At 42.5% G+C, this 24,933-nt stretch overlaps 1 protein-coding gene and 1 long non-coding RNA gene across 9 annotated transcripts in view; one reads left to right on the top strand and one right to left on the bottom strand.

Annotated features, from left to right (window-relative positions):
- The window catches only part of MOV10L1 (Mov10 like RISC complex RNA helicase 1), a 91,191-nt gene that overhangs the window by 20,610 nt on the left and 45,648 nt on the right, over window positions 1–24,933 (top strand). For 7 of the 8 annotated variants that reach the window (XM_039512514.1, XM_039512535.1, XM_039512524.1 and 4 more), the window contains 11 exons: window positions 7,824–8,018; window positions 9,094–9,208; window positions 13,178–13,355; window positions 14,111–14,181; window positions 14,572–14,663; window positions 15,451–15,509; window positions 16,234–16,349; window positions 17,580–17,697; window positions 21,510–21,575; window positions 21,853–22,031; window positions 22,544–22,690. In XM_039512514.1, the coding sequence (XP_039368448.1) occupies window positions 7,824–8,018; window positions 9,094–9,208; window positions 13,178–13,355; window positions 14,111–14,181; window positions 14,572–14,663; window positions 15,451–15,509; window positions 16,234–16,349; window positions 17,580–17,697; window positions 21,510–21,575; window positions 21,853–22,031; window positions 22,544–22,690 (1,336 nt within the window). The remainder of the gene's footprint in view (window positions 1–7,823; window positions 8,019–9,093; window positions 9,209–13,177; window positions 13,356–14,110; window positions 14,182–14,571; window positions 14,664–15,450; window positions 15,510–16,233; window positions 16,350–17,579; window positions 17,698–21,509; window positions 21,576–21,852; window positions 22,032–22,543; window positions 22,691–24,933) is intronic. The other variant, XM_039512504.1, reaches the window with a different exon arrangement.
- Window positions 131–23,724, bottom strand: LOC120390271. Its single transcript, XR_005591048.1, has 3 exons — window positions 23,591–23,724; window positions 21,871–22,002; window positions 131–344 (listed from the first exon to the last, which is right to left on the bottom strand). It is a non-coding gene; the product is annotated as an uncharacterized LOC120390271 (long non-coding RNA).

Below are 24,933 nucleotides of genomic sequence, written 5' to 3'. Positions count from 1 at the left end.
GTCCAATCCTTTTTGAACTTACAAGGCAGCAACATAATACTTTAATTTTTAGGTCAGTCTGCCTTTTAAACATCTAGTTCTTTGAGTACTTGCTCATATCCATTCCCATGTAGGGGTGTGCATACCGTGTGCACAGTCGCCAGAAGATTTTTCCCTCAGTGGTATCTGTCAGGTCGGCTCCAGCACCCCTTTGAGTCGCATCCTCAATGTGCTGTATATAGGGGCCTGCTGACCCATTGCCCCCTCAGTTCCTTCTTTCTGCCTGTGATGGTTGTTGGAACTGCTCATTCTTGCTCTGCAGGTACTCCCCAGTGGACTTTTATTGTGCTTCTTGTACTTTTTTCCTGTAAATGGTTATAAAAAAGTTTGGTAGTTAGTGTTACAGTTAGTAATAGTTGTTAGTGTAGTGAAGGACCCCACTTAACCGGGTTCTTTCCCACCCAGGCACCGGGGCATGCCTTGGTTTCCAGGGTGTAAGCCGTGTGAGCTTGCCATAAACCTGAGCCTCTCAGTGACCCCAACTCTAGTTGTCTCAGGTTTTTGGGTGAATCTCATCTGTGTGATTGGTGCAGGATCTGTAGAGATTTTAAGCCCCGGACTCAAGGAAAGGGGGTAGAGGCTAAAATTCCTCTTAAGGGACATGGCTCTTCATCCTTCTTGGAGCCAGGTCACTTCGACTCTGCACCGAGCACCTCTGCCACCACAAGGTGCACACTGGCTTCCATGGGGGACAGGCACTGCAGCCCAGTCTCCCCAGCACTGAGGCGAGATTCCTCGTTGGCATGGCGTGACTCCAGACACTGCCACAGTTTGCTGGTATAGAGGAGGTTGGTACAAGAGTGCACAGGCACCGCTCCCACTCCCTGCTGCCGTGCAAGAAGCAGCAGAAAACTGATAGGGGTACTCCCCTACCCCCACCGGCCATAAAGACTCCAGCAGAGTGACACCCATACAGGGTAACTTGGGCTCAACAAGCATTGCTGCAGCACCATTGACTCCTGCTCCAGAAAGGGAACCGTCAAGTCTGGTGCTATAGGAACACAGGAATGGCACTTCTGTCCAAACTAGAGGCAGTCTGGGCAGCACGGGTCTGATGTCCCCCTTGGTGCCACCGGCGCCACCTAGATGTGAGCCGGCACCAGAGACAAGAGTAGTTGCGACACCGAGGCAAGTACCGTCAAAAGCAGTGGTTCTCAAACTTTTTTGTACTGGTGACCCCTTTCACACAGCAAGTCTCTGAGTACGACCCCTCCTTATAAATTAAAAACACTTTTTTTTATATTTAACACTATTATAAATGTTGGAGGTGAAGCAGGGTTTGTGGTGGAGGCTGACAGCTCATGACCCCCCACGTAATAATCTTGTGATCCCCCTGGGGGGTCCCGACCCCCAGTTTGAGAACCTCTGGTCAAAAGGGAAGCCGGTGATGATGCAGCATCCCCATCCTGGTATTGCTCATCGTCCGGCATCGCACCCCCCATAGTGTCCAAGGAGTGAATCCTCAGCATCTGACTCAGAGCCTGAGTCCTATGTCTCAAAAAAGAGCCGGCACGGATTGCACTAACAGTACCGGATGGACGAGATGAGCCAGGGACTCCCACTCCTGGGCTGGCCAGTACAATGGGAGGTACAGGTTCAGTGGCCTTTCTGGACTCCTTGGACATTTCATCAGGCTCAGGGTCCTCAGTCAAGGAGGTCATATTCGGTGGCTTTGGAGGGTTGAGCCCCGCTGCCACCACCACCTCTAACAGTCCAGGCACAGGACCAAGGCACCAAGCTCAGTGCCGTTCTCCAGGGACCAGAACCATGGGCCTCATCAGGACTGGATGGACAAGAATAAGAGCCGGTACCAATCTTAGGGTCCTCTTCTTTCTCACCAGACAAGGCAATTGCAGGAACCTTGACACCCACACAAGACGACCCCAAGGCGCATCAGGAACTGCTAAAGAGGGTCGCTCAAAACCTGGAGATCCAGTTGCAAGAACTCTGAGACCTCTCACACCCTGGTGGAAGTTTTGACACCATCAGAGCTGTCAAGGGTAGCCCTGTCACGAAACAGCAAACTCCAGCCTCTCTGCAAACTATGGCTGGAGAGAAAATACTTTGCCCCACCAAAGGGGTTTGAATATCACTACACACATCCCCCTCTGGGATCCCTAGTAGTCTCGGCAGCAGATGAGCATGAGAGACAAAGGCAGCTGGATCCTACCCCAAAGGTTAAGAATGCAGAGAAGCTGGACCTCTTTGGCAGGAAGATCTATGCCACGGGGGCTCCCGTTTCTCACTGCTAATCAACAGGTGCTCCATAGTTATGATTTTAACAACTGGGAGCAATGACAAAATTCAAAGACCTATTTACCCCAAGAGTCCCAGAGCAGAATTCTCAACCTTGATTGAGGAGGGCAGGGCCGTGGCAAAGGCATCCTTGCAGGGAGCTCTGGATGCAGCCAACTCAGCTGCAAGGACCATGGCATCGGTGGTGGTGATGCAGAGATCCTCCCGACTGCAGGCCTCCCTCATGACGTGCAGCAGACCATTCAACACTTGCCTTTCAAAGGCACAGTGCTGTTTTTCGAGCAAACAGATGCTAAACTGCACAGCTTGAAAGACTTCAGGGTCATGCTGCAATCTTTGGGTCTGCACACCCGGGTCCCACCAAGAAAACATTTCAAGCCACAATCATTATCTTAGTTCTAGCAGTCACAACTAAGACAGGACTATGGTAGAAGGAGGGACAGGAATTACAAGAGCAGACCTCCTCCCCAGCCTTCCTCGACCCAGGGATCTGGGCCCACCAGGCAATCATCGGATGCCAAATAGGGTGTTTTGAGGATGCGCTCGAGGACAGTGTATCAGAGCTTCACCTGGATCCAACCTCTCCTATTTCTGTGGACCAGCTAGCCCACTTCTATCGGGCATGGGCCCATATCACCTCAGATCGTTGGGCGCTACACATGATAGGACTGGGATACACTCTAGAATTGAGTTATTCCCCTTCTTCCTATCCTTCCTCCCTGTCCCTCTTCAGGGATCCTTGTCACGAGCAACTCCTACTCTGAGAACTATGAACACTTCTGCAACTGGGAACAGTAGAGGAAGTTCCTCTGGAGTTAAGGGGCAGGGGATTTTAGTCCTGATATTTCCTAATCCCCAAGGCCAAGGACAGTCTCAGACCTATTCTAGACTTGGAAAACCTCAACAAATTCATGAAGAAGCTGAAGTTCCACATGGTCTCCCTGGCCTCCATTATCCCCTTTCTGGATCCAGGAGACTGGTATGCTGCCCTCGACTTGAAGGAGGCATATTTTCACATCTCTAAAGTCCCGGACTACAGATGATTACTGCTGTCCATGGTGGGACAGGTGCACTACCAGTTCATAGTATTGCCATTCAACCTTTCAGAGGTCCCTTGGGTCTTCACAAAGTGCATGGCAGTAGTTGCGGCCTTCCTGAAAAAACAAAGAATACAGGTGTATCCTTACCTCAACAACTGGCTGGTCAGAGACCAGTCCAGAGCTCAGGTGAAAGAGCACATCCAGTTAATACTCTCAGCCTTCCAGATGGTAGGCCAGTTGCTGAATACCCCACCCAAAGGATAGAGTTTATAGGAGTTGTTCTCGACTCAGTCCAGGTCAAGGCCTCCTTCCCAGAAGCCAGATTCCAGGTACTGACTTCTATCGTAGACCATCTCGGAAAACATCCTACCACCTCTGCGAGTACCTGCCTGAAGTTCCTGGGGCACATAGCATCGTGCACATATGTGGTAAAGCACAAAAGGTTGCGACTCAGACCACTGCAGGCCTGGCAAGCGACAGTTTACTGGCCAGGCTGCAACCTCCTGGACAAAGTTTTCACACTTTTCCTTGGGTGATCAGCTCCCTCTTATGGGGGCTGGATTCAGGGGTGGTTTGTGCAGGCATTCCATTCAGGAGAATGCAGCCGTTGATGATTCCGAGTTGGAATGGGGAGCTCACCTGGGGGACCACAGAACTCAAGGTCTCTGGTCCCAGGAGAGAATTCCGAGCAATGTGTCTTGCTTGTCAAACATTCTGGCCCCGTCTAGAGGGCAGATGTTTGACAACATCTTACAGATAACATGACAGCAATATGCTATATAAACCAGATAGGTGAGAAGAGGGAGCGCCACCCTATGCCAGGAAGCTCTCCACTTATGGGAGTTCTGCATAACCCACTCAATACACCTCGAGACTTCTTGCCTTCTGGAAGCTCAAAACAAGTTAGCGGATCATCTCTGCAGATCCTTCTCCAATCACGAGGGGTCCATTTGCCCAGATGTCATAGGGAGTATTTTCCAGGTGGGGAACTCCCCATATAGACCTGTTTGCGATAAGATACAATGGGAAGTGTCTGCAGCTCTTTCCAAAATCACAGTCCAGGCTCACTCAGAGATGTTTCTTCTTCCCCGGAAGGACCATCTTCTCTGTGCATTCCCACCTATTCCGCTCATAGACAAGCTTCTATTGAAGGTCAAAGGGGACAAAGCGAGCCTGACCCTGGTAATGCTGGCATGGCCACACAAGCATCGGTTCACCACCCTCCTGCAGCTCTCGATCAAAGAACCAATCACCCTGCCACTGTTTCCAGACTTGATCTCCCAGGATCACGGACATCTCCTTCGTCTGGGTCTTGGATCCCTCCACCTGACAGCTTGGAAGCTCCATGGCTGAACCCTTTGGAGTTAGTATGCTTGGGGCAGGTTCTGAGGTCCTGTTAGGGAGAAGAATGGTGGCCCTGATGGATGGCTATCTGGTGAAATGGAAAAGGTTCTCTATCTGGGCTGGACAGAAGGGGATCTTGCCCACTCGAACTACAGTACCGTGTATCCTGGACTCGTCGTTACATTTAAAACAGCAAGGACGGTCTGTGTCTTTTTGATTAGGGTATGTCTGGCAGCTATCTTGGCCTTCCACCCAGGGTGAGTGGCAGGTCCATCTTCGCTATCATGTTCTGTAGCTGTTTTCTTAAAGTACTGGACAGACTCTACCCACAGGTAAAATAGACGATCCCCCCCCTTGGGATCTTAACTTGGTCTTCCTCAAGACTGATGGGGGCACCATTCGAGCCTTTGGCAACATGATCTTTGCTCTATCATGGAAGGTGGCCTTCCTCGTAGCCATCGTATCAGCCAGGAAAGTCTCAGAAATCAGGGCCCTCACTTTGGAACCACCCTACACAGTTTTCATCAAGAACAAGGTTCACTCTGCCCCCACCTGGCCTTCCTCCCAAAGATGGTATTGCAGTTCCACAATAACCAGGACGTTTTCCTCCCTGTGTTCTTCCTGAAGCCACCTGCAAATAGCCAGGAGCAGAGGCACCACTTGCTAGACATCAGGTAGGCGCTGGCTTTACCTAGATCGGATCAGATCATTTAGGAAGACTACTCAGCTCTTGTAACAGTGGTTGATAGGCTGAAGGGCCTCCCAGTCTCAGTCTAAAGAATTTCTTCATGGATTACTTTGTGTATTCGCATGTGCTGTGACTTGGCAAAGTTCCCTTCTCTGGCACTGACAGCACGCTCCACAAGGGCGCAAGCATCTTCACTGGCATTTGTGGCCAGGTTCGCATCCAGGATATCTGTAGAGCAGCCACATGGTCTTCAGTCCACACCTTTGCAACCCATTATGCCATCACGCAGCAGGCCGGAGATGATGCTGGATTTGGCAAAGCAGTGCTACAGTCTGCCTGTTGAACTCTGAACCCAGTTCCTTTATCTACTTGGGAATCCCCTACATGGGAATGGACATGAGAGAGCCCACAAAGAAAAAAAAACAAAAAAAACTATTACTAATTTTTCCGTAACTGTTATTCTTTGAGATGTGTTGCTCATGTCATTCCCAAGCTCACCCGCCTTACCCCTCTGTCAGAGTTGCTGGCAAGAAAGAACTGAAGGGGTGGCAGGCCCTTCTATAGCACCATGAGGGGGAGACTCCAGGGGGCGCTGGGACTGACCCGACAGATACTACTGAGGGAAAAATCTTCCTGTGACTGTGCACGCGACACGCACACACCTACATGGGAATGGACATGAGCAACGCATCTCAAAGAACAACAGTTACAGAAAGGTTAGTAACAGTTTTTTCTGTTTGAGGGTAAAGAAGTAAATGGACAAACAAAGCAGAATGAGTACTTGTTTTAATAACACTAGTAAGACATGGTCTTATTTTGAGCAAAAAATACCCAAAGTGCATATTTTTATGGATAGTCTTGTTTAAGTCCTGAGCTTTATAAATGCTCTGTACTGGGATACTCAAAATTGAGCTGTTCTGGAAACTTAACTTTTTTTTGTTTGCCTACATATTGGATTTCTGTAATTTAACAGCATAGAGCACACAGGTTCTGCTTCACAAGAAGAATGACGTTAGCTGATTAAAGAAAACTCTTCCGTTTAATAACAGAGGCACATGCCATGCAAAATATTTTTTATTTTTGTGAAACCGTGTTATAAATGTGCATCACACTTGTGTGATTCTAATTTAAAACATGGAAAAATAGCACAGTTTTAACCTATCTCCATTGCTGCACTGTCACTAAAACAATGGTGCAGCAACTTAATTTCCAGTTTTTATGAGAGCTGTTTTAGATAGAGTAGCCCTAATAGAAATTGAAGAAAAACATTCTTTTAGGGTAGGATCTGTTTGTGAAACCCACCTCTGAAGGAGAAGAAATACAGATTTTCTGTGTGCTCCCCTTCCATTGCTGAGCTATCATGGAAAGTGTGACCAGAGCCTGGGACCCTACTGTATGTGGATTGGGTAACTCTGTACATATCTTCTTGAGAAAGAACAGTAAGAGGATGCTGAACCTTTAGGGAGGCAACAGGTGTGGGATAAGTGGAGGGCTTGGAGATCACTTGGTAGTTGTTTTTGTATAAGGCTGAGCACCTTTTATAGGCACATAAGCCCAGATCCTCAAAGGTATTTAGGCTCCTAATTTCAGTGAAAGGAAGGATCCTACACACCTTTGTTGATCTGGGACTTAATGTTTGTTGTAAGTTTCAGTGGGAGAGCTCGTTAAGACTCAGACAGCTGGGGTGGGGGGGTTGGGGTAGAGAATCAGAACTAAGTTGTATGTGTTGGAGAGATGAGGAGAAAATTTGGTATTGGGCCCAATGCTGGGACAGAACCTGGAAAGGGATTAAATGAATGGGTTGTGTGGGATAAGAGCTCTGATAGTCTGGAGCATAAACTCAAACTCTCCTTTGCAGGAATTTGCACTCCCCTTGTTGTCACTTCCTCTGCTGACAGGAAATGCATGTCTTTGAGGGGTCAGGCTTCCTCACTAGCTCTGTCAGCTGCTCGAGGTCCATGCAGAGGAACACAGACCTCCTGTAGAGCAGAGTTTTTGCTGCTGTGTAATGAGATGCATCCTGGATGAGGCCTTTCAGCAGTGGAGTGACAGTACACAGGATATACTTTTGGCTAACTCCATTCAGTTTTAGTAACCACAGGGGTGATACTTGTGATTATAGTAGGTACAAAATTTTCAGACTGATATTTCTCTTCTAAAGTACAGTTGCCCTTTAAACTTTTTTTTTTTCAAGTTCAGGCTTGTTAATATTTGGACTTTTTTAGTGCTTAGATTTTTTTTTTAAACTTTCCTTTAGGAAATGGTAGCTGGACTCAACTAAAACTCTTTCAAATTTTGTGAATATGAAGAATTCTTCTAAATCAGCCATTACTTGATTTTTAGGGACGTCCCTCAAAACCTAATCAGTCTCTTTCAACAATATTGTGATTGCTGAACTGATAAGTAATATCTGTGGTTTTGAAAAACCTAACTTATTTTTGCTTGTTTACTTAAAGAAACCCTGGCCACTGCAAAGAACTTCTGTTGCTTTGTTTTTCTGATTTTATTATTGGACGTTACATTGAAGTAACTGTAATAAATGAAGAGGAATCTCTAATAGCAGCCACTGAACCATTTTCACTAAGAAAGCATAAAGTTATTCCGGAGTTACAGCACATGAAGACTACAGTGGCTGTAACAGAACACAAAAGGTACTATCAAATAATCCACATTCAGCTGTGTCTAATATGAAGGATATGGAAAGACATACCTTTATATAATGCGTATTGAAGTAAATGTGTAACTTTAGTTCCAGGGCAGTTTATCGTACTGAACTAGCTTATCTCCTGTTGTAACTACACCTCTACCTCGATATAATGCGACCCGATATAACACGAATTTGGATATAACATGGTAAAGCACTGCTCCGGGACTGGCGGGGGGCTGCGCACTCTGGTGGATCAAAGCAAGTTCAATATAACGCGGTTTCACCTATAATGCGGTAAGATTTTTTGGCTCTTGAGGACTCTGTTATATTGAGGTAGAGGTGTACTATTCATTCAGTAAACTGGAAAAAGAAATAAAAACGGGAGGGTTTCTTCAAAGTTCTATTGCTGAAATAGTTTTTCCCTGTTTAGCAAACTATTTTAACTTCTTTATAGAGGTTTTTCTTATGATTCACAAACTGCCCTGTTGCTGCATGTTATACACTTATGAATGAGCTAGAGGCTAATTAGAATTAAAGATGTTGCCAGAGCGCACCCACTAGTAGGAGTGGTGCAATCTAATTGTGTTTTGGACAGCAAGACAGAAACCCAGAAAGTCCCTTGACTGAATTACTGATATGTGAGAGAGTGATCAAGTCATTTGATGTAACTGGGTCTTGACAATATAAACTAGAAAAATCTTGAATGAAAAACAGGGAACAGTCTTTAGATAAGTAAATTTAAACAGACAAAATATACTAAACAGATACTCTAAATCTGTAACTAGCATTAAATTGTTCACCACAACACCTTCATTAGGGAGGAAAAAGTTGGTCAGAACGTTTGATAGTTAAAATAGCCTTTGTAGCCTTGAGGCTGGTGTTTTGCTAACTAGTGGTCTTTCATGTGAAGATTTTATTTTTTTTAAAACTTACGCTTATTTTAGTAACTACAGAATCTTGAGTTTTGTTCTTACTCTTTAGTAAAGAAATCCACACTAACCAGCAAAATGTAGTTTGTAAGAACTACTTTGTGCAACCTAAAAATACTGTCGTGAAGTAACTTTGAATTCTTATTTTAGAAGTTGTAGAAGACATCTTCCAAGTTTCCTACCACAGTATCCCATACCGGATAGATTAAGAAAATGTGTGGAGCGGAAATTGGACATACTGACTTTTCAACCTCTCCTTGCAGAGGTATGTGTGCACACATATATGCAAGTGTAAAATCTCTCTCTTTGCATCTTTATGAATGCCAGCCTGAACACATACAAAAATACTCCTGTGTAGCTGCTGTGGTGGGTGGGTGTGTGTGTGTGTGTGTGTATATATATATATATATATATATATATATAAATAAATAATGGTTAAGGCTGAATGTCTGTCATGGATTCCGTGACTTCTGCAGCAGCCGGTGCTGGCTCAGGAGCTGCCTGCAGCAGCAGTTTGGGTGTGTGGGAGGGGGCTCGGGGCTATGGGCAGGGGGTTGGGGTGCGGGGCAGCACTTACCTCGGGGTGAGGGGCTCCCCGGCTCCCACTGGCATGTCCCTGCAGCTCCTAGCCAGAAGGGCCAGGGGGCTCCGCAGCTCCCACCCTCACAGCTCCCATCGGTTGCAGTTCTCAGTCTATGGAGCTGGCACTGGTGGTGGGAGCAGCACACGGAGAGCCCTTCATTGTCCCTCCCCCTAGGAGCTGTAGGGACACGCAGAGCTGGGTAGGGAGCCTGCCAGCCCCGCCAATTCTCCCTCTATAGTACCAGCAGGGGTCCTGGGCCGCTGTCCGCCCTCCTTCTCGCTCCCCAGCACCAGCGTGGGTCCTGGGCCATGCACTGCCCCCTCCCACCTGACTGGAACCCTCCCTATCACCAGCAGGGGTCCTGGGTCATGTGCCCCTGCCTGGCAACCCCCTCCTCTCCACCACCTGTGGTGCCCCTGCACTGCCTCCCCAGAGCACCCATGGCCCCCTGCCCAAGTTTTAGTTAAGGGTATATAGTAAAAGTCATGGACAGGCCACAGGTTGTGAATTTTTGTTTACTGTCCATGACCTGTCCATGACTTTTACTAAAAATACGTGTGACTAAAATGTAGCCTTAATAATGGACATCATGTAGGTCTACAAAATCTAATTACAAAATAAGAGTCTGATCCTGGTAGATGCTCTCTTGACTTTAGTGGGAGTCAGCATATTGCAGGTCCTGAACCAGAGAAGAAATTAGAAGGCCTAGGCAAGTGAGAGTTTGAAAATGGATGGGCAGTATATTAGAGTGCCATATGGAAAAGGCCATCTCAGATGCCAGAGCTGCAAGAGAATGTTTCTTGAACTAACAGTGTATGATTGTGGGAAGGAACAGAGCGGAAGTAGGCACAGGATTAACAGGAATAGGGAGGAGGAGGAGGACAGGGTTTGTGAAGTAGACTGGAGCAACTCTAGAGAGTTTATTACTATACTGCTTTCTGGATAATGCAGTGTTTCACAACTCTTCAGTGTCCCAGCTCTTCCTCAAAATTCCCTGAGTCATGGCCTGAGTCTGAATGATTGGAGAGAGAGTTCACAGAAGATGTGAGCAGTTGTGGTTTTTTTGCAGAGGGGTGGGGGAATCCTGTCTATGGTTTCTGGGTTATTTTAAAGGACTGCTTTTCAAACAACATAACGTAAACCAGCGAATTCTCTGGTCACATTCCCTTCGTGATTGATCATTTTTGTAAACTCTAAATAAAAAATATAAAATCAAACAGCCATAAACATGGCAGCTCTTTGTCTACAGAGCTCACAGTCCTGGCTTCTGGTCAGCATGTCCTTGTGTCTCTTTCAGAATCACCTAGCTACCTTTTTACGGTCTAAGCATAACTGCTTCAGCTCAGAGAGGGACTCACCTAGGACTCTGAAATCCAGATTGTGACTTAACCAAAAAACCTGTTGTCTGGTTTGACAAGTGGCCTCTGAAGGGACAACTGAGGCATTGCAATAAGACAGCAGGGCCATGAGACTGTTTCCAAGAAACTCCAAATGACCTGTATGTTCTGAGGCATTCCAGTCTTTCACAAACCAAGAACGATCTCTGTATGTTAGCCTTGTGATAAACCAGGGGTTCTCAAACTTCATTGCACTGCAACCCCCTTCTGACAACAAAAATTACTGCATGACCCCAAGAGTGGGCACCAAAGCCCTGAGCCCTACTGCCCTGGGTGGGGGCCTGTAACCTGATCTTCGTCGCCCAGGGCTGAAGCTGAAACCTGAGCCCCACCACCCAGGGATGAAGCTCTCAGGCTTTGGTTTCGGCCCCGGTGGTGAGACTTAAACTTGCTGGGGCTCAGGGCTGAAGCAAAAGCCCAATGCCAGTCCTGGCAACTCCATTAAAACAGAATCACGACCCACTCTGGGGTCCCAACCCACAGTTTGAGAACCCCTGTGATAAGCTAAATCTGCTACTAAACGTGGCACAGAATGCAGTGACAGTATTTGTTAAAAATCCGCTAGTGCCGCTACTTCTGTATTCAATAGACAGTGCTCATTTCTTTATTTGTGATTTGGGAAAAAGGTGAGAATCGCAGTGTAATCTGAATTTGAATCCTTCCTGCTCTGTCAGAAATAGTTTAGGGCACAAACAAAATTCTACCATCTCTATCCATCTTGAGCTGCCCTCTGCACATCCTCTGTTGTTAAGTCTCATAAGTGATCCCTCTTGGGGTAGGTCTATACTTACCGCGCGGGTCGACGCGGAGAGTTCGACTTCTTGGAGTTCGAACTCCATCGCGTCTAATCAAGACGCGATAGTTCGAACTCCCCCCGCGCTCTGGTCGACTCCGGAACTCCAACACTGCGAACGGCGGTGGCGGAGTCGACCTTGGAGCCGTGGACTTCGATCCCGCGGCGTCTGGACGGGTGAGTAGTTCGAACTAGGGTACTTCAAGTTCAGCTACGCTATTCGCGTAGCTGAACTTGCGTACCTTAGTTCGACCCCCCCCCCCTCTTAGTGTAGACCAGGCCTTGGAGTAGTGTTTGACAGGGGGATTCTTTCAGTCAGTCCCATCTTGAGTGTTCCTCGATGGCACACCTGCCTTGGCAGTTTAAATGTGAGTAATGTTGGCCAGTTGAAAAATAAGTGATCTCAAATTAGTCTCTCACACTTTTCCTCTAGGAAGTTACAAGTAACTAGGGTAGCCTGAATGCTTTTTGTTTTTGCTAATGTTTTTAAAAGAGCCTTTTGAACTGCATAAATCAGTAACATTTTTACTTTATCCATTTCCTGTGAACCAGTAGCTTCCCTGATACCAAAAACTACAATTCCTTTGTCTACTTTTTAGTGCCAGTACTGGGTCTTGCTTTCTTCTTTTGAAAGTAAGGAATTAAATACAAATAAAACCACAATATTTTCCTTTTTATTAGCTCGTCTCATTAAAATTATTTTATAATTAAGACAGACACCTTCTGACTCTTCCAATAGTTCATTCTCTTATTTTTTCCTAAACGCTCAGCATGTTATTTTAGGGTGCGAGGGCGGATCTGTTGGTATTTGGTATTAGAAAAACGCTCTCTGAGAACCTTATGCTTACTTAAAGGTCAAATACTAAATCTTAGCTATTTTTGGAACTACTCGTTTTCGTTACAAAATTAGTAGTATGATCTAAATAAAATACAGCCAAAACCAGGATACTTCTGTATTTACCCTGTACGCTGATTTTTTTTTTAGAGACATCTCTCAGATTATAATGCAAAAAGTGTAGAAGTACTGTGGCTTGGATTTATCAAAGGAACCACAGGGAATTCTTGAACTTCAATGGGATTTGGGTGCCTAACCAGCTTAGACTCTTCTGAAAATCCCTGTTCATGTACATGAAAATGGTAAATTAAGCCTGATGCTCTTCCCAAATCTTTCATTAGAGAGGTACCATGGTCTAGTGGATAAGGCACTGAAATGGGAGACTTGAGTTATGTTTCCAGCTCTACCACTAACTTCTGTGTGATCTTGGGCAAGTCATGTCATTCTGTGCCTCTGTTCTCCGCTACCTTTGTCTGTTGTTTTTCTACTTAGGTTGTACACCTTTTGAGGCAGGGAGGTCTCTTCATATGTATTTTGTATGGCGCCTAACACAAGGGACTCAGATTTTTGTTGTGGCTTCTAGACACTATTGCAATACACATAACTTACCTTTTTTTAATTTTCAGCGACTGAATCTGTCTAACTATAAAGCAAACCTTTCTACCCTGCTCTGGCTTGAGGAGATCCATGCTGAAATGGAGATCAAAGAATTTAGCATGAGTGGAGTTATTTTGAAAAAGAATGGAAACTTCTTGGTGCTGGAAGTGCCAGGGTTGGCAGAGGGAAGACCTTCCTTATATGCAGGTGATGGTTTACGCTTAATAAAATTGTAAAAGCTGAATAGCAAGATGAGCAATATTCTCAGTCTACACAATAGAAACTCATGCATTTTATCTTTTCCATGTTTTCTCTTAAAAAACATTTGGAGAGATAGCTATTAACCCTGGCACCTAGATAAATGAAATATTATGCCACTATATTTTATTACAGTGCCTCAGAATGTTTGATTTCTGGAGATGTTATGCTTTGAAGAGGCAGTATGTGTGTTTGTGTGCTTTCATGGCTTGTCCTGATATATTCAGGATTCTGATGTACAGTAGTAGATGATTGAGTTTTCCATAGAAAATATACTGTCTAGTGTTATACTAAACTAGAGAACATGTGAGAGGCTAAATGTAAAGCCAGGTTAAAGGCGTTAACTTTTTGAGATCAGAATTTTTGAAATTCGTTGCAATGTGCAGGATGTTATTTCCAATAAATAGTGCTGAAACTGTGTTAGTAGTATACCACAATAGGTGCCTCGTAAGTATTACTTACACACACAAAAACAAAACCCATAGGTATACCAGTTTTAAGAACATAAGACTAAACTGAGCTGAGGTGTGCACAAGTGCATCATCTTCAGTGATGTCACTTCATTGGTGAATTTACAGGACCCTTGAAACTCATTAAGTTTCACTTTATTGCCCCTCCCACCAGTGGCTAGTATTGCAGTGAGAATTTCCAATATCTTGTAACAGTATTTTTATACTAAACGTATTTATTTTTTTTTAAACTAGGCGACAAAGTGATATTAAAAAGTCAAGACTACTCTGAGCATATAATAGAGTACATTGCTTATGTTACTGAGGTGAGTGAGTTAGCTTTTCTGCTAAGAAACAGTAGTCCACAAAACTAAGGGGAAACTGAGAGTTAGAGGAGTAATTGTTTAGCTTTTGTGAAACTGGATTCATTTCAGTTACTCTCCCCCAAATTATTGATTCTAACTTTTTCATACTGTGTACTTGGAAGACAGAAGCTTTTGCTTCTTCTCAACACTACAAATGTCACCCACTAAAAGCAAACTCTGTAAAACTCTTATGTAGAAATATGAAATTATATGGTAGCTGTTATCCATTTTTTGTTTTTATGTAGTATGAGCAAACGTTTCAGAAGATTTTTCAAACATAAGGGATCTGATCCTATGGAGTGCTGAGTGCCCTCAGATCTTACATGACTAATAAACTGTCTTCTCAAACAGATTCACGATGAAGATGCTACTCTGAGACTTAACCCAGAGTTTGAACAGGTTTACAACTTTGAACCCATGGATGTAGAATTTGCATTGAATAGGTATTTTTGTAGACTTTTAAAAAGCTGTATTTCACTGTCCTTTATTATGTTAGTCTTATTACACGACCATTTGGTTAGTTCTGAGAAGTTCACATGAAGGTGAAGGACAAACAAAATCTTAGAACCGGATAGTCCATTGACTGGCATCTCATGTACTCATTTACATCTGTGCAAAATACTGTCAAGTCAGAAAGGGAGTGATTTACATTTTAAACCCATTCTTTTACATGCAAATGACTACTCTAGGTGCCAGGCAATGGAAAATCGGACTCTGTAATTGAAATAACTGTGGCATCAGAGCAGGACAAGAATGGCTGATATTGACTTCACTGCATTTTTTTTTTTAGTATGCTGCCAACATCAAAAATTTCTTAGAAAGCATTATTTTCAGTAAAAATTCATCACTTCATCTTCCTTAATAAAACAAGTTGGGGGGGGGTTGTTTGTTTTTTAAGGAAAAATATCTTCCTACCCTGCTTATCTCTGAAATTCAAGGAAACTTATTTTGTCCTTTAATGAGAGACACTTTTTTTTCATATTTTATCAATTTTTCTATTTTAAAGTTTAGTGAAATATGCCTGTAAAGGAAACTTGACCAAGTAATCCTTCAGCTAAGTACCACATGAAAATAGGAATTGAGGGAAGAAGTATATGATGTTATAGAGGCGTAATGTTTCATTTAAGTCATTGATATATAGCATTGACTCAGAGAGGAAGTGAATATTGCTGTATTCTATGGAAACTTTCGTTTTTAGTTTAATCCACACTATTGCTATTCTGTTGACAGGACTAACAGCAGGCGATGCCAGTTTGCAGTTGAACAAGGCATCTATCTGGGTGAAAAAGGTAACTTTCCAATGGCCTAGGGCATTTTTCCTCCCACACTGATGGGAAGTTAATGTACTGTACTCTTCTGGTCAGATTTAAAAATGCAATGTTTCACTGGGGCTTCTATCCATTCACCTAAATTACCCCATATCTTTGTCCAGAGAGTAGCAATCCTTTGTCACAGAGCAACCACTATGAAAACTGATTTCCCCTCTATGGTATCTATACATGAGGAAAGAAGTTTGACTCCAATTAGAACTAACAAATCTAATCAATTTCTAACTACTGGTGCCACTATGTTTTGCACAATTTGAAAGAGTTCTGCAGGACTTCCCAGGTGGGTAAATAGGGAAAAATGCAGGAGGAATATAGGGAAGATGCAGAATTCCTGCTTTCAACTTTAAACTTTTTACGTAATCCTCCTCTGTTAGAGTCGGCTAAATATAATGGCCTTTTTATTGAAAAGAGTTGCACATTTCTGATCAGCTCTACAGCCTACAGAAATGTAAACATGGACTTCAATTTTACCTTCCAATTTCTCCCTCACCATACCTAAGGTTTTTACATCAGATTCTCATAAATTGGACACGGCTAATTTCAAGTGCAAGGAAAGAAGCTGATGTTTCAGTTATAATTAAACATTAACAGTAAGTATCTTAATGTATCTATATTGATAGAGCCATGTCAAATGCATTTTCAGAATTTTTGCTCTTTTTCTCTTTCCCCTTCCTTAAACCCAAAGTGTTATTTCCAGATACTCTGGTTTTACAATCCCCACAAGTTGTCAAGACTTGGAATAATATGGGATGTCGTACTGTTGCTGATGATCATGAACAGTATACCAAGAAGAAAGACATGGTAAATCTACTATAAATGTATTTCTTATAATCTTTTACACTTAAATGGCAACAGTTAGCTACTGCAGACAGGGCTGGCTTTAGGAAGTGCAGGGTCCGATTTGAATACCCAGTGACGGTCCGGGTCTTCCGTGGCACTGAAAGACCCGCCGCCGGAGACCCGGAGCGAGTGAAGGACATGCCGCCGAAGACCTGGACCACCGCCGAGTGAGTAGAAATTAAAAAGTTAGGTGCTCTTCTTTAGGGCGCGGGGCCCGATTCAGGGGGAATCAGCCTAAAGCTGGCCCTGACTGCAGATATAGTTTTAGAGAGGACCAGCACAATAGTGAATGCATTGTTATGTCTGTAGAAGCAGCAAAGAATCCTGTGGCACCTTATAGACTAACGGATGTTTTGCAGCATGAGCTTTCGTGGATGAACGCTCATGCTGCAAAACGTCTGTTAGTCTATAAGGTGTCACAGGATTCTTTGCTGCTTCTACAGAACCAGACTAACACGGCTACCCCTCTGATACTTGTTATGTCTGGTGTATTTATGATGTCTTCCTTCTGGTGGCGAAGATCTTGTTTCACAGTTCAGTGCTTTGAGTGGATCTAACTGTTGTCCATGATTTTGGTTTCTGAAAGGGAAACTGCTAATGAAACTGAGTTTAGGTGGCCAGATTTGCTTTAGACTGGTTTTCATAAGCTCCTTTTTAAAGATACTGGGCAGCAAATCATACTGACTATAGGAGCAAATGAGAATCCTTTTGTGAAGCATAATTATGCTTCCTGATGCGATTGATCCACTCTTGATGTGACTCCTGATTAAATGCATCATAAAAAGAGGTGGATATTTCCTTTAAAATAGCCCAAAATGTACATATTGGCAGTTCTTACAGGAAAAAAAGCAATAAACCAATGCTAACTTTTGAAAACTCATCTAAATCTGCAGAATATCTGTGCAGTTAGCAACAGTGCTTTAAGATGAAGGTGTCATGAGTAACTTTTTTTCTTTTTCTTTCGTTAAAGTAAAAGGGGCCAGGATGTGAGGGTATATTTCAGGGTTTTTTCTTTCCTCTTTGTCCTTTTCCCCCTCCCCCCATTTTTTTTCAGTTGATATGCAGTTAAATGGGAGGAAATGCTAAACATTTCTAACCATCTTAAAAGCATTTCTAAGAGAGAATAGTTGCTGTAAGGTTACAGCCTTGCTTACCCTTGATTTTGTGTGTATGTGTGTGTGTCTTCTGTAGTGCTCTTTTCAGAAAAAGAAAATGCAAAATGAGCAAACAAAATGCATGGTACCAAAGGAGAGAAACATAGTGGCTGTGCCTCGAATGGTGACTGTTGCTACACAGACAAGTAAACTGAGTATGTTTTAATGTTTTTTCTTTCCATCTTGTACTGATGTTTTGGATTTGAAAGTTACACTGGTAAACTGGTTTGGAGGATGGAGTGTGTGTATGTGGTTTTTAAACAAACCAAAAAAAACCGCACAAATCTTGGTACTTTGAGGAAGTTCCAGAGGACTGGGGAAAAGCTAATATTTAAAAAGGGTCAATGGGATAACTGTAGGTTGTTTGGCCTAACATCTGTCCCAGGAAAAATCGTGGAAAAGCTGTTATGGGACACAGTCAGTAAATAATTAAAGAATTGTAATGTAATTAATGCCTATCAATATGGGATTTTTTTAATAGAAAATAGGTCTAATCAAACAAACGCTATTTTTAGATGAGATTACAAGGTTGGTTGATAAAGGTAACTGTTCACGTGAGATACTTGGACTTCTCTAAGGCCTTTGACATAGTCTCTCACGCCATTCTGATTTTTTTTTTTAAATGAGCACTATACAAAATCTATGTAGCCCTTATTAAATGAATTAAAAACTGGCTAACAAAAGATTGCAAATGAGAATAATTATCCATTAGGGGGTATTTCTAGTGGGATCCTGCAGGGATCTGTTCTTGGCCCAGTGCTAAGCTTTCTCAATAATCTCTTAAGATGGAAAAAAATATAAAATCATTACTGGTAAAATTTGCAGATGACACCAATTGGTGTAGTGGTAAATAGTAGGGCTGGAAAGCAATTAAAAAAATTAATTGCATGATTAATCATGCTATTAAGCAATAATAGAATACCATTTATTTAAATATTTGTGGATGTTTTCTGCATTTTCAAATATATTGATTTCAGTTAAAAAACAGAATACAAAGTCCACAGTACTCACTTTATATTTATTTTTATTACAAATATTTGCACTGTAAAAAACACATTTTTCAATTCACCTCATACAAGTACTTTAGTGCAATCTTTTTATCGTGAAAGTTGAACTTACAAATGTAGAATTATGTACAAAAAAACTGCATTCAGAAATAAAACAATGGAAACATTAGAGCCTATGAGTCCACTCAGTCCTACTTCTTGTTCAGCCAATTGCTGAGACAGACAAGTTTGTTTACATTTGCAGGAGATAATGCCTGCTTCTTGTGTACAATGACACCTGAAAGTGAGAACAGACATTCACGTGGCACTGTTGTAGCAGGCATCAAAAAGTATTTACATGCCAGATGTGCTAAAGATTCATATGTCGCTTCATATTTAAACCACCATTGCAGAGGACATGTGTCTATGCTGATGACAGGTTTTGTTTGATAACAATCCAAAGCAGTGTGGACCGTACATGTTCATTTTCATCATCTGAATCAGATGCCAGCAGAATGTTGTTTTTCTTTTTTGGTGACTCAGGTTCTGTAGTTTTCACATCGGCGTGTTGCTCTTTTAAGACTTCTGAAAGCATGCACCACGCCTTGTCCCTCTCAGATTTTGGAAGGCACTTCAGATTCTTAAACCTTGGGTCGAGTACTATAGCTATCTTTAGAAATCCCACATTAGTACCTTCTTTGCGTTTGTCAAATCTGCGAAGGTGTTCTTAAAACATATGCTGGGTCATCATCCGAGACTGCTGTAATGTGAACTATACGAAGAATGCAAGTAAAACAGAGCAGGAGACATACAATTCTCCCCCAAGGAATTCAGTCACAAATTTAATTAATGCAATATTTTTTTTAACAAGTGTCGTCAGCATGGAAGCACATCTTCTGGAATAGTGGCCAAAGCATAAAGGGGAATATGAATGTTTAGCATATCTGGCACTTAAATACCTTGCAATGCCGGCTACAAAATTGCCACTTGAACTCCTGTTCTCACTTTCAGGTGACATGGTAAATAAGAAGCAGGCAGCATTATATCCTGTAAATGTAAACAAACTTGTTTGTCTCAGCAAATGGCTAAATAAGAAGTAGGTCTGAGTGGATCTGTAGGCTCTAAAGTTTTACATTGTTTTGTTTTGGAGTGCAGTTATGTAACAACAACAAAAAATCTGTTTGTAAATTGCACTTTCATGGTAAAGAGATTGCACTACAGTACTTGTATGAAGTGAATTGAAAAATACTATTTCTTTTGTTTACCATTTTACAGTGCAAATATTTGTAATCAAAATAATAAAGTGTGCACTGTACACTTTGTATTCTGTGTTGTAATTTAAATCAATATATTTGAAAATGTAGAAAAAAATTCAAGAATATTTAATACATTTCAATTGGTATTCTATTGTTTAACAGTACAATTAAAACTGCAATTAATCACAATTTTTTTGAGTTAATTGCATGAGTTAATTGTGATTAATCGATAGCCCTAGTAAATAGTGATGGGTACAGGTCAGTTTTCCAGAATGATCCAGATGTTACCACTTATTTGGTAAGGTTGGATCATTTGAACAATATATTTTAATACAGTCAAGTGCAAAGTCATACATCTATCTAGAAGAAAAGACTGTAGGTCATACTTACAAGGTGGTTGACTGAATCCTGGAATGCAGTGACACTGAAAAGGACTTAAGGGTCATGGTCGATAGTTAACTGAACATGAGCTCACAATGTGGTGATATAGCTCAAAGGTGAACGTGATCCTTTGATGCATAAGTAGGGAAAAAATAAGTTAGGGAAGAAACATTACCTTGTTATACAGCATTTCTACCTTGTTACACAGAATACTGTGTCCAGTTCTCGTGCTCACACTTCAAAAAGGATGTTGAAAAATTTGGAAAAGTTTCAGAAAAGAGCTGCAAGAATGATTGGAGGTCTGGAATACATACCTTAGAGTTCAGAGTAGCAGCCATGTTGTTCTGTATCTGCAAAAAGAACAGGAGTACTTGTGGCACCTTAGAGACTAACAAATTTATTTGAGCATAAGCTTTTGTGGGCTACAGCCCACTTCTTCGGATGCATAGAATGGAACATATATTGAGGAGATACACATACACATACACATACACATACACATACACATACACATACACATACACATACACATACACATACACATACACATACACATACACATACACATACACATACACATACACATACACATACAGAGAGTATGAAAAGGTGGAAGTTGTCTTACCAACTCTGAGACGCCAATTAAGTAAGAGGAGGGAAAAAAAACAACTTTTGAAGTGATGATCAAGATTGATAAGAAGTGTGAGAATACTTACAAGGAGAGAGAGAGATTCAATGTTTGTAATGGATCAGCCATTCCCAGTCCCTATTTAAGCCTAAATTGATTGTATCTAGTTTGCATATCAATTCCAGATCAGCAGTTTCTCATTGGAATCTGTTTTTGAAGCTTTTCTGTTGCAAAATTGCCACCCGCAGGTCTGTCATTGAATGACCAGACAGGTTAAAGTGTTCTCCTACTGGTTTTTGAGTGTTATGATTCCTGATGTCAGATTTGTGTCTATTAATACTTTGGCATAGAGACTGTCCAGTTTGGCCAATGTATATGGCAGAGGGGCATTGCTGGCAAAGATTTAAGAACCTCAAATTAATTACTTTATCTGAGAGACGGCTAGAAGGTTACTCGATCATAGTCTACAAGTACCTATGTGAGGAAGTAATTTCTTATAGATGACTCTTTAGTGGGGAAAAAAATATAATGAGATTGAACAGTGGGAAGCTGAAGCTAGACAAATTCTCACTAGAAGTAAGGCACACATTTTAATGTTGAGGATAATTGATCATTGGAACAGCTTGCTTAGGAATGTGGCAGAATCTTCATCATGTGAAGTCTTTAAATCAAGACTTGGATGTCCTTCTTGAAGATAACTTCTGTTTGACCTTTAGAGCATATGTGTGGGCTTGATGTAGAGTTCACTGGAGTGAGGTTCTTTGGCCTGCGTTATGTAGGAGGTAAGACTAGATTATTATGGTCCTTTCTGGCCTTAAAAATCTATGAATGGCCCCTTGCACCTTTGAAACTGAAGGCCCTGTTTTACTATTTTAATTGTTATTACTTGGGATTGGGAATTTAAAGAGTTGTCAGATAAATTTTTAGCTATTACTATCTTTTTAAGATGTTTATAATATAAAGTATACATCACATTAAATCAAAATCTGTTTCACTGAAATACTAATTTAAAAAAACCTCCCCTTGTGTATTTGTAATGCTTATCTGTTTTGAGTATAGTCAATGGAATCATGACACCTGAACAGAGAGACTGTGAATTTTTCAATCCTGTGCTGAATGAACATCAGAAACTAGCAGTGAAGAGGATACTTAGTGGTGAATGTCGTCCAACTCCGTATGTTCTCTTTGGACCACCGGGAACTGGAAAAACTGTAACAATGATAGAAGCTATCTTACAGGTAATAGTGAACAGGAAAACAATAGTCATCTGGAATTGCCACAAATACTTATAATCAAAACTAAAAATAGCTTTTAAAAAAACATGCTAACACTTGGAGGGTATTTCAATTCAACTCTGTCCTGTGAAAACAAATCCAAGAGAAGACTTCTGTACAAGCTTGTATTCATAAACAACATATAGTCGGTTTTTAAATTCAGTATTTTTGTTTAAAGCCCTAGTGAATAGTATTTAACCACTGCTTTAAAAGCGCCTCCTCTGCATTCATGGTGTGTGTGTGTGTGTGTGTGTGTTTGTTTTTTCAATCTGATGATGATGAATGAATTTCCAGTCTAGGCAAAGATGTTTTCTTGAGATTTGACTGAACTGCAACATGACGAATGTAGAAACATTTATAACTGTATTCTAAATAATTCTGAATTATATTAAATATTTGAAATATGTGCTTGCTTTATTTGTGATGAATATAGTTTTTCCAAATGTTTTTAAAAGCTGTGCTTTTTTTAAATGCAGGTACATTATACTTTACCAGACAGTCGAATTTTGGTCTGTGCACCATCGAACAGTGCAACGGATTTAGTTTGCTTACGACTGCATGATAGTAACTTCCTAAAACCAGGAGCTATGGTCAGAGTTAATGCTAGCAGCAGGTGTGAAGAGGTAAATTTTGTGAAAACTTTTAAATTAAAATACTAAAAAAGATGCATACTTTTAATCTTAAAATGTTAGTCTTAGGACTTTCCTCTGTTGATTAGACTCACTGAGGAAAATACTATTTATATTTTTAGGGTTAAAAATAATTCACTAGATAATCAATTGGGGAAAATGTGTCAATTGTGGTAAATGAGTTGCTAGAATTGAGCCTATACTTAAACTCATTGTGTAATGCTTTTTTTTCTGCAAGTAGGCCATTTATGTCAACGGGACTACTTCAAACAGTAAGATACTACTCAGTGTTAAAAAGGGTGATACAACTCAATGCATTATGGAGCAGATTCTATGTATGCAACTGAGACAACATTTCTGGGGTGCAGCCTGGACCGTGGGACTGCTAAGCCCTCTGTCCCACCAGCCTAGGTATCCCTGTCACCCTGTGATGCTGCTGTTAAGCTACAAACCTCTGATAGGTTTTGCATTTACACAGACATCCACAGGCAGGGACACACCCAACTGAATGCTTTGCCAGCCACTGATGAATCGGCAATAGAGAGGCTCCCCCCAGCTCCTTCGTAGCCTTGCTGCACCTCAGAACTGTCCCATCTTGCCCTGGTCAGAAACCTGATCCGTGTAAGTTCAATACCCAGACCATACCTCCCTCGTTGTGGAGAAGAGACGCATACTAGCCTTTGTAAACTGAGCTGATATTTCCCAAGCACTTAAAAAAACAACCACGGTTTTAGGTAAAATATAAAACAGATTTATTAACTACAGAAAGATAAATTTTAAACAAATATAAATAGCAAGCATAGAGATCGAACTTGGATACTTAAGAAACAAAAATAAATTTTCAGTCTGAGTTCTACACATTTTAAACAGGATTTGAATCAAGCAGTCTCTCACCCTGACAGATAGTGCAAGCCGGTTACAGATCCTCAACATGTAGGCTGGGACTCTATTCCAGCCTGGGACCAGCCTCCTTAGTTCAAATCTTTTATCCACCAGACGTTTCTTCCAGGTGTTGAGTTGCAGGGGAGAGGTCCAGTAATGATGTCACTTCCCCTCTTTTATAGTTTCTTCCAGCTTGCTACAAAGATCTGTGTTTGTGATGTAGGGGTCTGCCCCTATTGGTCGAGCAGTCTCCATTGTCTGTGTGTTCTCTCGGAGAAGTCTCCATTGTATACAGTTTCTGGGATAATGGATTCTTTCCTTGATGGGTGTTGATGAGCCATTAACCGCTGTCCGGCTAAGCCATTGTTGTACCTGAAAGGCTGTTTGTGGGTGTTCCCATCTTCAGAACATATTTCAGTAACACATAAATAGCAAAACTTCATAACTTCACATACAGTGATAGCACATACAATCCAACAAGATATTAATGATCAACAGATCAAGACTTTTAAAATGGTACCTCAGAAGGCATACTTTGTATGAAACATATCCTAATTATATGACAATGGTGAATATGGGAGTTCCAGGGCGGCACTCTGAGATAGTGTGTCCAGTGGCAGATTGTCCACAAGGCCCTTGCCCAAGGACTCTGGCCATTTTGTGCTCCCTGTAGGAGCGCTAGGAACTCTGGATCCACCTCCTGCTGCTCCTCCCCCTCTTCTTCCTCCACTACCCCTAAGTTCCTCAGGCACTCAGGCTGCGGCAGGGGGGAAGTGCCTTTCCCCCAGCCCCGGACCTGCCATGGCTGGGGCAGAGGTGTCCCTCCCCAGTCCCAACCCAGCCCGACCCGGAACTGCCGCGACAGGGAAAGAGGCACCTCTTCTCCCCCCCCCCCCATCCCAGGTGCTGCTGCGGGGCGTGAAAACTGGGGGGATTCCTCTCTCTCTGCTATAGCCCTGGGGCAGCCTGCACCCCAAACACCTCATCCCTGGCCCCACCCCAGAGCCTGCATCCTAAGCCAGAGCCCACACCTCCCCATACGCCAACCCTCTGACCCAGCCCTGAGCCCCTCATTCCCAGAACTCATCCCCAGAACCTGCACCTCCACTCTACCTCCACCTTTTGACCCAGCTCTGAACTCCCTCGCACACTCCAAACCCTTTGGCCCTACCCCCGCCACCTGAATTTTGTTACGTGCACCAATATGGAAGTGATGTGTCATCCTGCACCTACGTGGGAAAAACTAGAGGGAACACTGCCCCCCAGGGTCCCTCCGCCCTGCTCCTCTTCCCCTTGAGGCCCTGGGCAGGCCGGAAGATGGAGCCTGGGGTAGGGTGAGCATATACCCCTCCATC

This window comes from Mauremys reevesii, linkage group 1 (genome assembly GCF_016161935.1).
Source record: "Mauremys reevesii isolate NIE-2019 linkage group 1, ASM1616193v1, whole genome shotgun sequence".
Classification (NCBI taxonomy): domain Eukaryota; kingdom Metazoa; phylum Chordata; order Testudines; family Geoemydidae; genus Mauremys; species Mauremys reevesii.
Note: the sequence above shows the minus strand (reverse complement) of the source record. Positions and strands in the feature narration are given on the sequence as shown.